Source organism: Acinonyx jubatus, chromosome D2 (genome assembly GCF_027475565.1).
Source record: "Acinonyx jubatus isolate Ajub_Pintada_27869175 chromosome D2, VMU_Ajub_asm_v1.0, whole genome shotgun sequence".
Taxonomy (NCBI): Eukaryota; Metazoa; Chordata; class Mammalia; order Carnivora; family Felidae; genus Acinonyx; species Acinonyx jubatus.
Window position 1 is genome coordinate 59,991,435 of NC_069393.1, and position 12,375 is coordinate 60,003,809.

The 12,375-nt window shown below is 38.9% G+C and overlaps 1 protein-coding gene across 2 annotated transcripts in view; it reads right to left on the reverse strand.

Annotated features, from left to right (window-relative positions):
• Positions 1–7,225: 7,225 nt before the first annotated feature.
• The window catches only part of PCGF6 (polycomb group ring finger 6), a 41,054-nt gene continuing 35,904 nt past the window's right edge, over positions 7,226–12,375 (reverse strand). For both annotated transcript variants that reach the window (XM_053207782.1, XM_015063078.3), the window contains exon 10: positions 7,226–8,442. Coding sequence is in view for 1 of the 2 variants with exons in the window: in XM_015063078.3 (XP_014918564.2) it covers positions 8,386–8,442 (57 nt within the window). In the remaining variant the exon portion in view is untranslated. The remainder of the gene's footprint in view (positions 8,443–12,375) is intronic.

Sequence of the window (12,375 nt, forward strand, 5' to 3'; positions counted from 1 at the left end):
CTGTTCTAGGCAGCAAACAGAATTATCTCACTTAAACCTCACAACCACTCTTTAGATAGTATTTGTATACCCATTTTACAAATGAAGAAATAGAGCCTTGGAATGGCAAGGTTAAAACCCATGTCTATTGTCACAGAGTTAGGGAGCTGGGATTTGAGCCTTGATCTTCTGACCGCAGTGCTTGTCTTTCCAATATTGCTTCTCTACAGAAAAGCAAGTCCCCTCACTTGAGGGAGTGGGAATCTTTATTTCTATCACCTTTTTCACCCCTTCTTCACCAGGTTTTACTTCAGGTTTTTCTGCCCCAGAAACCATGGGCAACACCAAGTCCCATAGGCAAACTGCTTTCCAGACTTCCTGAACCTGTTACCGTCCTGCATTGCAGTGAGGTCGTGGGAGCTCAAAACTGGGTTCTGAGCCCATCTAACTGAGTCACCTCCTACTAAAAATGAAACAGAATTAGATGCGATTACCTAATTCTTAAAAAGGAGTTTTAAAATGTAATTTTGCAAAGGAACTCTGTAGCTCAGTATCAAAGGGCCTGGAAATGAAGGAATATTACAGCAGGGACAATTCCTCAAGAGGTAATGAATCCAGGATACTTAGAATTCATTTTACTGCACTAGCTAAAGAAGACGGCAAGATTTGAGCTGTTGTCTGGAAACTAGAGTCCAAGTTTTAGCTCCAGACACAACACAAATCACCTATAGTCCTGCAGATAAACTTCTAAAACTTACTTGTGAACAAAAGCAGGGAGTCCAGAACCACCACTGATGACTCTAAAGGCAAATATGAAATCGTTTTTGAAATGTATTAAGAAATTCATTGCGGCGGCGGCGGGGACGGGGCAGGGGCGGTGCCTGGGTGGCTCAGTTGGTTGAGCGTCCAACTTTGGCTCAGGTCATGGTCTCCCAATTCACGAGTTCAAGCCCTTCATCAGGCTCTGTGCTGACATCTCATAGCCTGGAGCCTACTTCAGATTCTCTGTCTCCCTCTCTCTCTGCCCCTCCTCTGTTGGTGCTCTGTCTCTCCCTCTCTCAAAAATAAATAAACATTAAGGCATCTAGGTGCTTAGTCAGTTAAGTGTTCAACTTCAGCTCAGGTCATTATCTCCCTATTCACAAGTTCAAGCCCTGCGTCAGGCTCTGTGCTGACAGCTCAGAGCCTGGAGCCTACCTTGGATTCTGTGTCTCCATTTCTCTTCTGTCCCTCCCCTGCTTGCACTCTGTCTCTCTCAAAATTAAGTAAATATTCTAAAAACATTTTAAAGGGGTGCCTGGGTGGCTCAGTCGATTAAGCATCCGACTTTGCCTCAGGTCATGATCTCACAGTTTGTGAGTCTGAGCCCCACCTCGGGCTCTGTGCTCACAGCTCAGAGCCCGGAGCCTGTTTCAGATTCTGTGTCGCCCTCTCTCTCTGCTAGCACTCTCTCTCTCTCTCTCTCTCTCTCTCTCTCTCTCTCTCTCTAAAAAATAAATAAACATTAAAAATTTTTTAAAAATACATTTTTAAAAATAAACCTTTAAAAATTAAAAAAAAATTCATTGGAACAGAAAGTAGATTGGTAGTTGTCAGGGCTAAAGAGAGGGGGCATAAGGGGTAACTCTTCAGTGGATACGGGGTTTTATTTTGGACTTATGGAAATGTTTTAGAACTAAAATGGAGGTGGTAGTTGCACAACATTGTGAACATACTATTGTTCACTTTAAAATGATTAATTTTATATCATGTAAATCTCACCTCAATCTAAAAAAATCCACTGATAGAGAATTTATGGAACTATCAGAAAAATATAATTACAAAGTCTACTATACCTTCTGCTCCAGCTGAGACCATTACGTACAGCCACCTGGGTCAATCAATCTCAGTTGGAAGGAATTCCGTGAGGACAACATAAGCCAGATCTAATAAGAGTATTGATTTTGAAGCAGAACCTAGAGAAAAAGCCAGAAATACCCCCTGGATGTAAACAAAAGAAAGAATAGCTAGAAATATTGGTTGCTAATGAGCACCCATCACTGATTTCCAACTGATACTATTTTTATTATTCTATCATCAGAAATCTTCAAAGTCCTGAAAAGCATCTAAATCCTAAGAGTACGTTTTCCCCCTTAGAACCAAATAAGCTGGTGTGCCTGAAAGCCCAGTACTTAAAATGGAAATAACTGAGGGGGGGGAGGGCTTTATAGGATCTTAAAATAGAGCTCGTATGTGAAATTTTATTTTTCTTTATAGAACATACACTACTAGCTTTGCTGCATGTTCAAACTTCATGTACATTTTAGATTTAAGCCAATCATGACTTCGCTATTTTCAAATATCTCATATGGTCTATGCCATTTGCAAAAGGGGCAAATGCTCCTGAATCCAGCCAAAGGATTGTTATCATTAAATTACCATCCCCTGCTGCAAATCCTCAAAAGATGAGAAGAACGGTTACTATGTAGATCAAATGGCTTCTCTCTTCCCCTATTGATCTCTTAGATTATTTGATTGCACTCATGTTTTATGCTGATATTTGACAAGCTTACTCAGTGGGGGTGGTGACTAGCTAAAATTTATAAATTCTTGCTTACAATCCCTTGAAACACACAGAAATACAGACACATAGCCCAGGATTATAATAAGATACGGTGAATCACACTGCAGATATTTAAAGATTTGTTTCTACAGTTCTTTAGTGATTCCGAATAAAATAAAACAGAAAGTTCAGGCTACAAAGAAAAATGAAGATTGATCTTGGAGGGGTCTCCAGGCTCCCTTCCTCATCGATTAATTACCATACATCACCACATGGCCACTCCCTCCCCTGGTGAGGCAATTGGTCTCTGTGTGTAAGTCTGAGACATTTCATTCTAGCTCTATTGTATGCTCTTATTAATAGGGGCTATAGAATGTTAGCAGCGGGTAGCCAAAATCATAAATATAAGGGCTGGAGTTTTAGAATATGATCAGTAGCAGGTCTAGTTAGTTGCTGCATACTGTGCAGGGCAAAAAAGGTATTTTTCTTAGAAGTATTTATTATACATTTTTCGTAAGTAATTTCTATGCCCGACGTGGTGCTCAAACTCAAGACTCCAAGATCAAGAGTTGAACACTCTACTAACCTAGCAAGCCAGGTGCCCCTAGAGGTGCTTACTAAAACAAATAAGGGGTTCTTGGCTGGCTCAGTCAGGAGAGCACGTGACTCCCAGTCTCAGGATCGTGAGTTCAAGCTCCACATTGGGCATGGAGCCTACTTAAAAAAAAAATTAACTCACTTAGGTTTACTTATTATGCCATAAATATGAATAAATGAGAAGTGTAACTTCCATTTCCCATGATTTCCTGCCATAAAGATTCATAAATGACATATGGAGTTCCTGATGTCCTTCAGGGCTAGACAAATCTTTTATCTTTACCTCAAGCCAGACTGAGCTCAGTAAAAGGAACTCCTGGCAACTGAAATTGTCTAAGGACTAATCTAGTCTGCAAAGTATAAGCAGCAGAGCTAAGACTAGAATTAGAGTGAAAGCAGAATCCAGGTCTGACGTTAGAGGCTGTGTCCCTGTCCCTCGCCTGGTTATCCATAGAAGGAGGTGAGTAGAGAAAATACATCAGAAAGAAGACAGGAAAAATAACAAACGTTTCAATATCAGTCTTTTAATATTAGCGGACCCCACCACTCATTAGAAAGGAACTAATGCAGCAAAGTAATCTAAGAAGTGACTACATAGGGACCATATTTGAATTTGATAGTAGACTATATGCCAGCTAAGGTTCTGAATACTTCCCATATTCATTAATTCTCATAACATCTCTTTGAGTTAGGTTCCTTTGTCCCTATTTACAGATCAGAGAAGTCATATAACATGTCCAAGACCATATGCCTTGCAGGAAGCAAATCTGGGAATCAAAGCTATGCAGTCTGGCTTGAAAATTCATGTCCTTAACCATTATGCAATACTGCCTCTATGTCTTTTTTTAGATAAAAAAAATCTGTCCTGGAAACTTTTGCCATCTTCAATCTCTAATTTAAAATATTATTCACCCAGCTTTTCTCTTGGGAAAACATTTTCTTAAAAACATTCAAAGAAAAAAAATCTGTTCTCATTTATATGGAAATATTATCACAATTAGAACCTCTGTAAAACTACAGACATCATCAGAACAGAATCAAAATGTAAAGATCAAACCATAATATCCGTTCCATGTAAGTAAATATTTGGCATGCTTTCAGGAGATCGATATGGCATTTCATCTGTGAAATGACCATTAATCTCAATAGGTGATAAAATTTAGATTTCATCAGTGCAGTTTTGTAGAGATGCCAATAATCAAACTCATTTGCAGAACAACATACTGAAAAGGGATAAAAACGAGGACCTACTCTTTGGTCAGGATCTACTGAAGAAAACAGAGACAAACATTCAGAATCAGCATCTGCTCGAATCTTTTCTATTACTAGGGGTTTCCAAGATGAGAAAACACACTACAGAGGTTGCAACTCTTAGAATTTTAAAGAAAAAAAAAACTTACAAGTTTAGTCACACATACATGTGATAAACCAATTACAACTCGGTGATCCTACAAGAATACTCATCTAGGATCGAATCACAGAGGATACACTTAGAGCTGTCGGCACAGAGGCTGACCTGGGGCTTGAACTTACAAACCATGAGATCATGACCTGAGCCCAAGTCAGACGCTGAACCGACTGAGCTACTCAGGCATCCCGGTAGAGGTATTACTTTCAAGAATTCAAAGTCACTGTAGGAGACTCATTGTGTGCATGTATAGAACTGTGTTAGCTTGGGGACCAGAGAAGGAACTGTCAGAGACAAGAATGTCACTGAATCAACAGGCAAGGGCAATGCAGTAGAAGCAGAGGGGAAGCTCAGTGAAGCCCAAGGTCAGAGAAAATGACTTTGGCCCATACTAGAGAGAAAAGATTGGGACGGATCTAAGGGAGGAACTGAGAAATCTCCAAGCACACGTTCTGCCAAACTACAACTACCACAAACTATCCCTCTGGGCATCTTTGCTTAGTGTCACCTCCGAGAGGGTTTAGGTAAAAACAAAGTGTGCCAAACAGCTATGCCAAACAAATTTACTCTTATAAGGCCACTGAAGCTGGGTTCTGAAATCTGTACTTCATATACTCTTATTTGTTTAATTTTGTTTACAGTAAAAATTCTTTTTGAAAACTCTTTGGTCTTATCTCATCATCACTGAAGGCGTGCTGTTGCTGGGGGCGGCCAGGCTAACTAACCCAAGACAAGTCGGCATTTGTCTGTTCTTGCTTGTGCTTCTCCCACATCCGAGTCCTTGACCCTCTGGTTATTTGAAGACAGCTACCTTGTATTGTCCTGCCGTAAGTTTTTGCCTCTCCAAATTAACCGTAAGCAACTGCTCAACCTTTGCTCGTTTTTGTTCTGGGTCTTATACCCTATCCCATTACCCTCCCATCTCTCAGTAGTTAGGTATGTTACCCAGAACTGGTACAACATGAATCAGACATTGGAAGTATTAACTCCCTTGATCTGAAACTGTATTTCTGTTGACGAAGCCGAAGATCACACTGATTTTAGGGGTAGAGATTTGAAAGCCAATCAATCAACTTTTTTTTTTTTTTTTAACATTTATTTATCTTTGAGAGACAGAGAGAGATAGAGCACAAGTGGGGGAGGGGCAGAAAGAGAATGAGACACAGAATCCGAAGCAGGCTCCAGGCTCTGAGCTGTCAGCACAGGGCCCGATGCGGGGCTCGAACTCACAAACTGAGTTCACGACTGAAGTCAGATGCTTAACTGACTGAGCCACTCAGGCGCCCCCGGTGTTCTTCATTACTTGGTTTACTGCCTGGTGGGAACAATAGGCCAAATAGATATAACCAGATATAACCTAGTTCTTTGGAATTCTTTTATTATTTTTTTTTATTTTTCAGAGAGAGAGATGGAGTGCGAGTGGGGAAGAGACAAGAGAGAGAGGGAGACACAGAATCCAAAGCAGGCTCCAGGCTCTGAGCCGTCAGCACAGAGCCTGATGTGGGGCTCAAACCCACAAACCGTGAGATCATGACCTGAGCTGAAGTCGGACGCTCAACCTACTGAGCCACCCGGGTGCCCCCTTGGGAGTCTTCGAGGTCAAGTCCAGGAGGAAGCAAAAATACAAAGGATAGATCTCCTTGTGACTCTTATAGTATTTACCAGTGTCTGCTTTTTATTAAGATTCTGAGAGATGTATGTTAGGCTGTGAGTTCTTTGAAGGAGATCACTCCTTTCATTTTAATCTTGTCCACACAGTATCTAAAAAGCGATAACCTTTTGACTTGCTTATCGCAGAAGTGTTTATCAAGTAATTACATTTAATATTCTGCTTTAAAATAAGTATTTTCCTATGTTACTGAGCCCTTGGAATATCCTGTCCTTGTATGCCTAAGACCTTGGGCCACAGGGGGAGAGTTTAGCCTAACAATGTGACTCCTGGTGAATGCCTGTTTTTGTATACTTGGGGCCCTGGGACATGCTGTATCAGTTTGAGCAGTGGGTGGGTGCTGAACTCTTGATGGCTGAGTCAATCATATGGGCACTGGCTGCCTGCATGACTCATTCCCATTAAATCCCCTGGACACTAAGGTTCAGGTGAGCTTCCCTGGCTGGCAACAGTTTTCGTATGTCACGTATCATTGCTGAAAGAATTAAACACTGTCCCGTATTCTGTGGGAAGACAACCGAAAGCTTATGCCTGGTTTCTCCTGGACTCGGCAATATACATCTTTCCCTTTGCAGATTTTAATCTGTATCCTTTTACTGTAATAAACTACAAGCATAAGTATGAGTCCTTCTAGTGAACCGCTAAACCTGAAGGCAGTCTTGGGGTGCCTGGCTGGCTCAGTCAGGAGAGCATGCAACTCTTAATCTCAGGGTCGTGAGTTCAAGCCCCAAATTGGGCATAGAGCCTACTTAAAACAAAACCTGAAGGTAGTCTTGGGAATCCCTGACAAAGATATGTTAACATGGGACAAGAATAAAAATAGCACGTAATTTGGGTAAGAAACATTTAAGAGGCAATGAATTCCATAGTTGCTATTCTGTCCACTGTCAAATAACAGCATCTAGTAAAATCAGTGAAGATGTTTATAAAAGAACTATTTGATGGTATTTTAACTAATTTGGATACCTTATCTCGTAAGGAATTTTGGTTATTTTTGTTTCAATCCACAATAAATATGAACACTTCAAAATAGGTTAAAATAAATTTTTATTAAAAATTTTTATTAAATGTTAGAAGAGATTTATACACAATTCACAAATTCTTTACAAAACAATCGCCAAACCGCATTCATTTGTTTCTATACGCAGACTTGGAAATTTTGCAGTGAAATAGGGTTTACAAAATATTGTTTTAGAAAGTATCACAATGCTAATTTTAGGCAAAATAACATTTAAAACTGAAATCTTTGCACGTGAGCAAACTCTTAAACACCCGTATTCTTTATCCCAGTGACAAAGTAATGGGACAATGAACATAAACTGACTTACTGAGGAACAGTAAGTATTCTGTAAACTTGCAAATTCACTCGTTTATTTATTACTTTGAGAAGCAGTGGTGTTATACGGTACTGACAACCAAACTACATACTCCAAGTGAATGCTAATCAAACTAACATTCAAACAATAAAGATAATGTTTCAAAGAGGCATCCCTTGTTTTTAAGATATGTTAAAGGAGTCTTTATTACACTGAAGGCTTACAGTACAGGCCATAAACCCTGCAGGAGACAGTCTCTTCACACAGAATGATAATTCATCCCTTTTAGAAGTATATATCATCTCTGTAGTAGTATTGCTGGTAAAAGAAAGACACGTGTTCCAAATATGATGGCAACATACAAAAGTGGCCAGTAGTTTTGGTCTTTTTCCAAGAGGTACACTCTGTAGTTTAACAAAGCCTGGCTTTGAATCTTCAGTTCAAAAGCATCCTTCTTTTCCAAAAGTATGACTGCCCAACGGATACCATTCCAGAGAGCAGAATCCTAACCGCCAACGGGAAAGGGATATGGCTCAACAAAGAAGAAAATAGTAACCGATTTACCTCAAAGATTAGGAAGCAAAATCAATGTCAAAGTATTTGAGATCACAAGGAATTTAAAAATTTAATGCTCTGAAAATTTCCCCCTGAGCTATGGATGCTTTTTATATATAGTTTCTAGTAAAACAGATGCATTCCGTCATTCCAAGTTGTACTTATAAATGTTATGAATCTACGTGCTGAAAATAGATAAGTTATGTCTCCAGCAGCACAAAATGGTAGCTATTACATGTTGTGTGGAAATCTTTGGTGAAATGCAATCCTGCAGAAGCCTCATTATTTCGTTTCCCTCCTCCTAATGCTGCTAGAATCTTCAAGTAATTTTCAGAGGAGAAACCACAAGACCATAATGGAGGACCAGCAGACCATCCTGAAAAGAAAAAAAAGTGTTTTGCAGTTATTTGAAAACCGGTTATGCAAACAATCAAGTCAAGTCAGATACGGTTTATTTTTCATAGCCCAACACTAATGTGAAATTCTTTGATTTAAAGAAAATAAAGGGTCCAAGTAAATAGACTTACTTATTCATTCACCTTATCACCAAATATTCCCTGCCACTGTGCCTTTTTAAATGACTCTCAAAGGTAATTCTGAAACTCCACAATTAGCCAGGGATGTTTGTGGCTAAACAGTTCTCTGAAAAGAACTCAAAGAGATACACCTTTCCTTCTGCGTGGACTACTTTCCTGAAAAAAGACTCAATTATCATAAAACACCATGGATCTGTGAAGAAATTAAACATTTATTTCCACATAAATGCAGCTCACTACCATTCACTGTTAAGAAAACTGTGGAACTCTTACCCGTTTAATACATTATACATTTTAACTGTGCCTAAAAGACTGCTCACAACACAGTTTAACCTTTCTTTGATGTCTAGAGTCATCATTATGAACACTGAATACACTGTTCTGTAACACAGTGACGTCTTCGGTCTCTGGGAAACTTAACCCTACACTAAATGACTCCAGGTACTGTGTTTCTGAATCTTTTCATCTGCTCTTTTGGGTTTCTGTCTCATCTTTTGATAATCAGGTCTTAATCCTTTGTGTTCTCACCAAGTCTGCATCCAGGAAGCAATCCACCTTTTAAAGGTGCTATTTCTTTCTTTCTTTAATGTTAATTTATTTTTGAGAGAGACAGCGAGAGAGCGAGAGAGCGAGAGAGAGTGCGCGAGCAGGGGAGGGGGCAGAGAGGAAGACAGAGGATCCCAGGCGGGCTCTGCGCTGACAGCAGAGAGATCATGACCTGAGACAGTGACCCGAGCTAGCAGTCAGGACACTTAACCAATTGAGCCACCCAGGTGCCCCTAAAGTGCTATTTCTAACCTACTTATGAACTGGAAAAGTAACTTGTTGGGGAGTATGCCATGAGCAATGGGCTGACCCTGAGCAACACAGAGGGGGAATGGTGACATGCACGCCTTGCATTTCCAATCACATTCTAGCTATTTCTCTCTTCTTTGTTAAGCTTTTCCACGGCTCTACTTCCTCATCTCTCATTTATTACGCAATTCACTGCAATCTGGATTCTGTTCCTGGCAACTCTAGTGAAAGCTCACCAGAATTCTAGGAAAGGGTTCACAAATTCAAAGGCCTACCTACAAGGGCCAGGAAAGTAACAGATGAATATGTGAGTTAGGCATGTGAGTCCATAGGGAAAGTGGAGACCACTGGTAAACCAGAGAGCAGATGTGTAGCTACAGGAATTTAAACTCAAAAATATTTACAACACAGTAATCCATGTAAAACACAATTTCATACTATGCTTGGCCCATGGACCATCAGATCTATTCTAGACTAATTAGCCTAATCTAAGTAAATGAATTTATATTATAACACAAACAGATTCTATCAATGTTCTTACAAGAATACAAATTACATTTTACATGTTAATTTTTTGCATGTAGTTATTCATGTTTCAGAAATGAAAGCATCATTTGCAAAATATGACATGCTGAGATGTCAAACTGAAAATAGCTTACAAGTGGTTTTAAAACCTCAAGACAACTTCAATGTATGTATAAAATCACATTTTATGAAATGAAATAATTATAATTCAAGTCTCTATGTCTATTATATTTATATTCTATATACATAGATATAAATATTATTTGTATTTTGTAGTTAGAGATGTCTCTATCCATGGTCTTCTTGAACTATCCAAACAGAATGAGTCTTCTAAAATTTAAGTCAGAGTAGGTCACTTCTGTCCTTGGCTTAAATCTCTCCAAAAATAATTTCCCATATTAATTTCCCAATTAAAATCCAAAGTTCATACTATGGCCTATAAAGTCCTGCACATGGTTTTATTCTGACTGCCCAGATCTCAGCTCCTACCATTCTCCTCCCCTTTCCCACAGAAGGTATATTATTCATTTAGCTGAGAGGTCCTGAGAGTCCATGAATCTTACATTGTTGTCAATGAGGACTTTAATTGTATTATAGGTTAAGTTCAGGGACTTGCTCATCTCTGAATCTCCCTACGTGTCTAGAATAGTGCTCTGTAAATATAATAAAACCTTGGATTGTGAGTAACTTGTTTTGTGAGTGTTCTGCAAGATGAGCAAACATTTCTAATAAATTTTAACTTGATAAACGAGTGGTATCTTGCAATATGAGTAGTACATGATGCTGAACATCACAAGATCACAACTGAGCCAATGGTTCTACTCTCTCTCTCTCTCTCTCTCTATGGGGGATTGTGGGTGATCATCTCCCATGCTCGGATCTTAGGCCACGGTGTTTGGCAGAAATCAGTGATTTTTCAGAACACTGGAAGGTACCCACACAACTGGCACTAGTGTATTTTTTGTCACTTCAAAGCACCTATGGACAGTCCTTTGCTTGTCCATACAAGAGTAAGCTTAGGAATGCTTTGCTTCATTCTAGGTCAGGCTGACTGCAGATATAGACCCTTTCGTCTGCTGCCTTATTGCCAGTTACATTAAATACAGTATATGACAAGAGTTCATTAATACTGTACTATAGGCAACATCTGTGTGAGTATATACAATGGCCCCCATGCAGAAAAAGATTCCATTGAGCCAAAAGATAGCAGTGGTTCCATTAGTGATAGTGAAAGTCTTCCTACATAATAACCCTCCTCTCTCCTCTCCCTCACACGAGCCACAAAGGTTTTCAAAGGTAAGTACAGGTTAATTTATTTTTCTTTATATTTTATGCTTTCCTTATTATTTTATATTATATTACAGTATTGTAATCATTCTGTATGAATATTTTGGGGTTGTGGAATGAATCATCTGAGTTTCCATTATTTCTTATGGGGAAATTCGTTTTATACAAGTGCTTTGGATTACAAGGATGTTTCCGAAATGAACTATGCTCGCAAACTAAGGCTTTACTGTATGTTTTAAAAAATATTTCTTTAAGAGACAGTACCCACAAATAGGGGAGGGGCAGAGAGAGAAGGAGAGAGAATCCCAAGCAGGCTCCACGCTGTCAGTGCAGAGCCTTAACCAGGGCTTGATCCCATGACCTGTGAGATCATGGCCTGAGCTGAGATCAAGAGTTGGCCACTTAACCAACTGAGGCAGCCAGGTGCTCCAGTAAATATTTTTTGAAGTAATATTTTCTACCTACTCCACTGGGATTTTACTCCTAGTTTCTTACATTTCTAATCAAGTAAGCTTAATTTTTTAAAAGATAATCATTTTCTAAGATTTTTGAAGTTTAACATTATAAAATTTTTAGGAAATGGCTTTGTTTATACCTCTAAGTATGCTTTAGTTATCGAAGAAATAATTTTGTTTCTATATTTTAGGAAGATTCTTTTAAACTGTTACTAAAATGTAGACAGTTGGCAAGGTACTATATTTCTAAAAATGTGTTAACAATAAATTGAATAATCACCTGAAAAAGTATTTGGTTACCCTTCTGTTAAGAGCCTGAGCTTTAAGTTCAAATTTTCAACAGTTGACTGTTGATTCTATGACTAACTAGACAAGTGATCCTGGACAAGGTATGCAACCTCTGTACATCAATTTTCTAAATTATAAGATCCACCAATGGATGTTAGAAAAGAGGGCCAAATTTGAAGAGAAACAGGATAACTGCATAGTTTCAAAGTATCTCCCCCCACATTATCAATTCCAAAGAGAAAAACCTACCAGTATTAAATATCTCCTGATGATACTCTGAGAATGGCACATCACTTGTATGTGATGTGCCAAAAACGCATAACCTCAATCTAGTCATGAGAAAACATCTGACAAACTCAAATGAAAGACAGTTTATAAAATCACTGACCAATACTCTTCAAAAGTATCAAAGTCATGAAAACA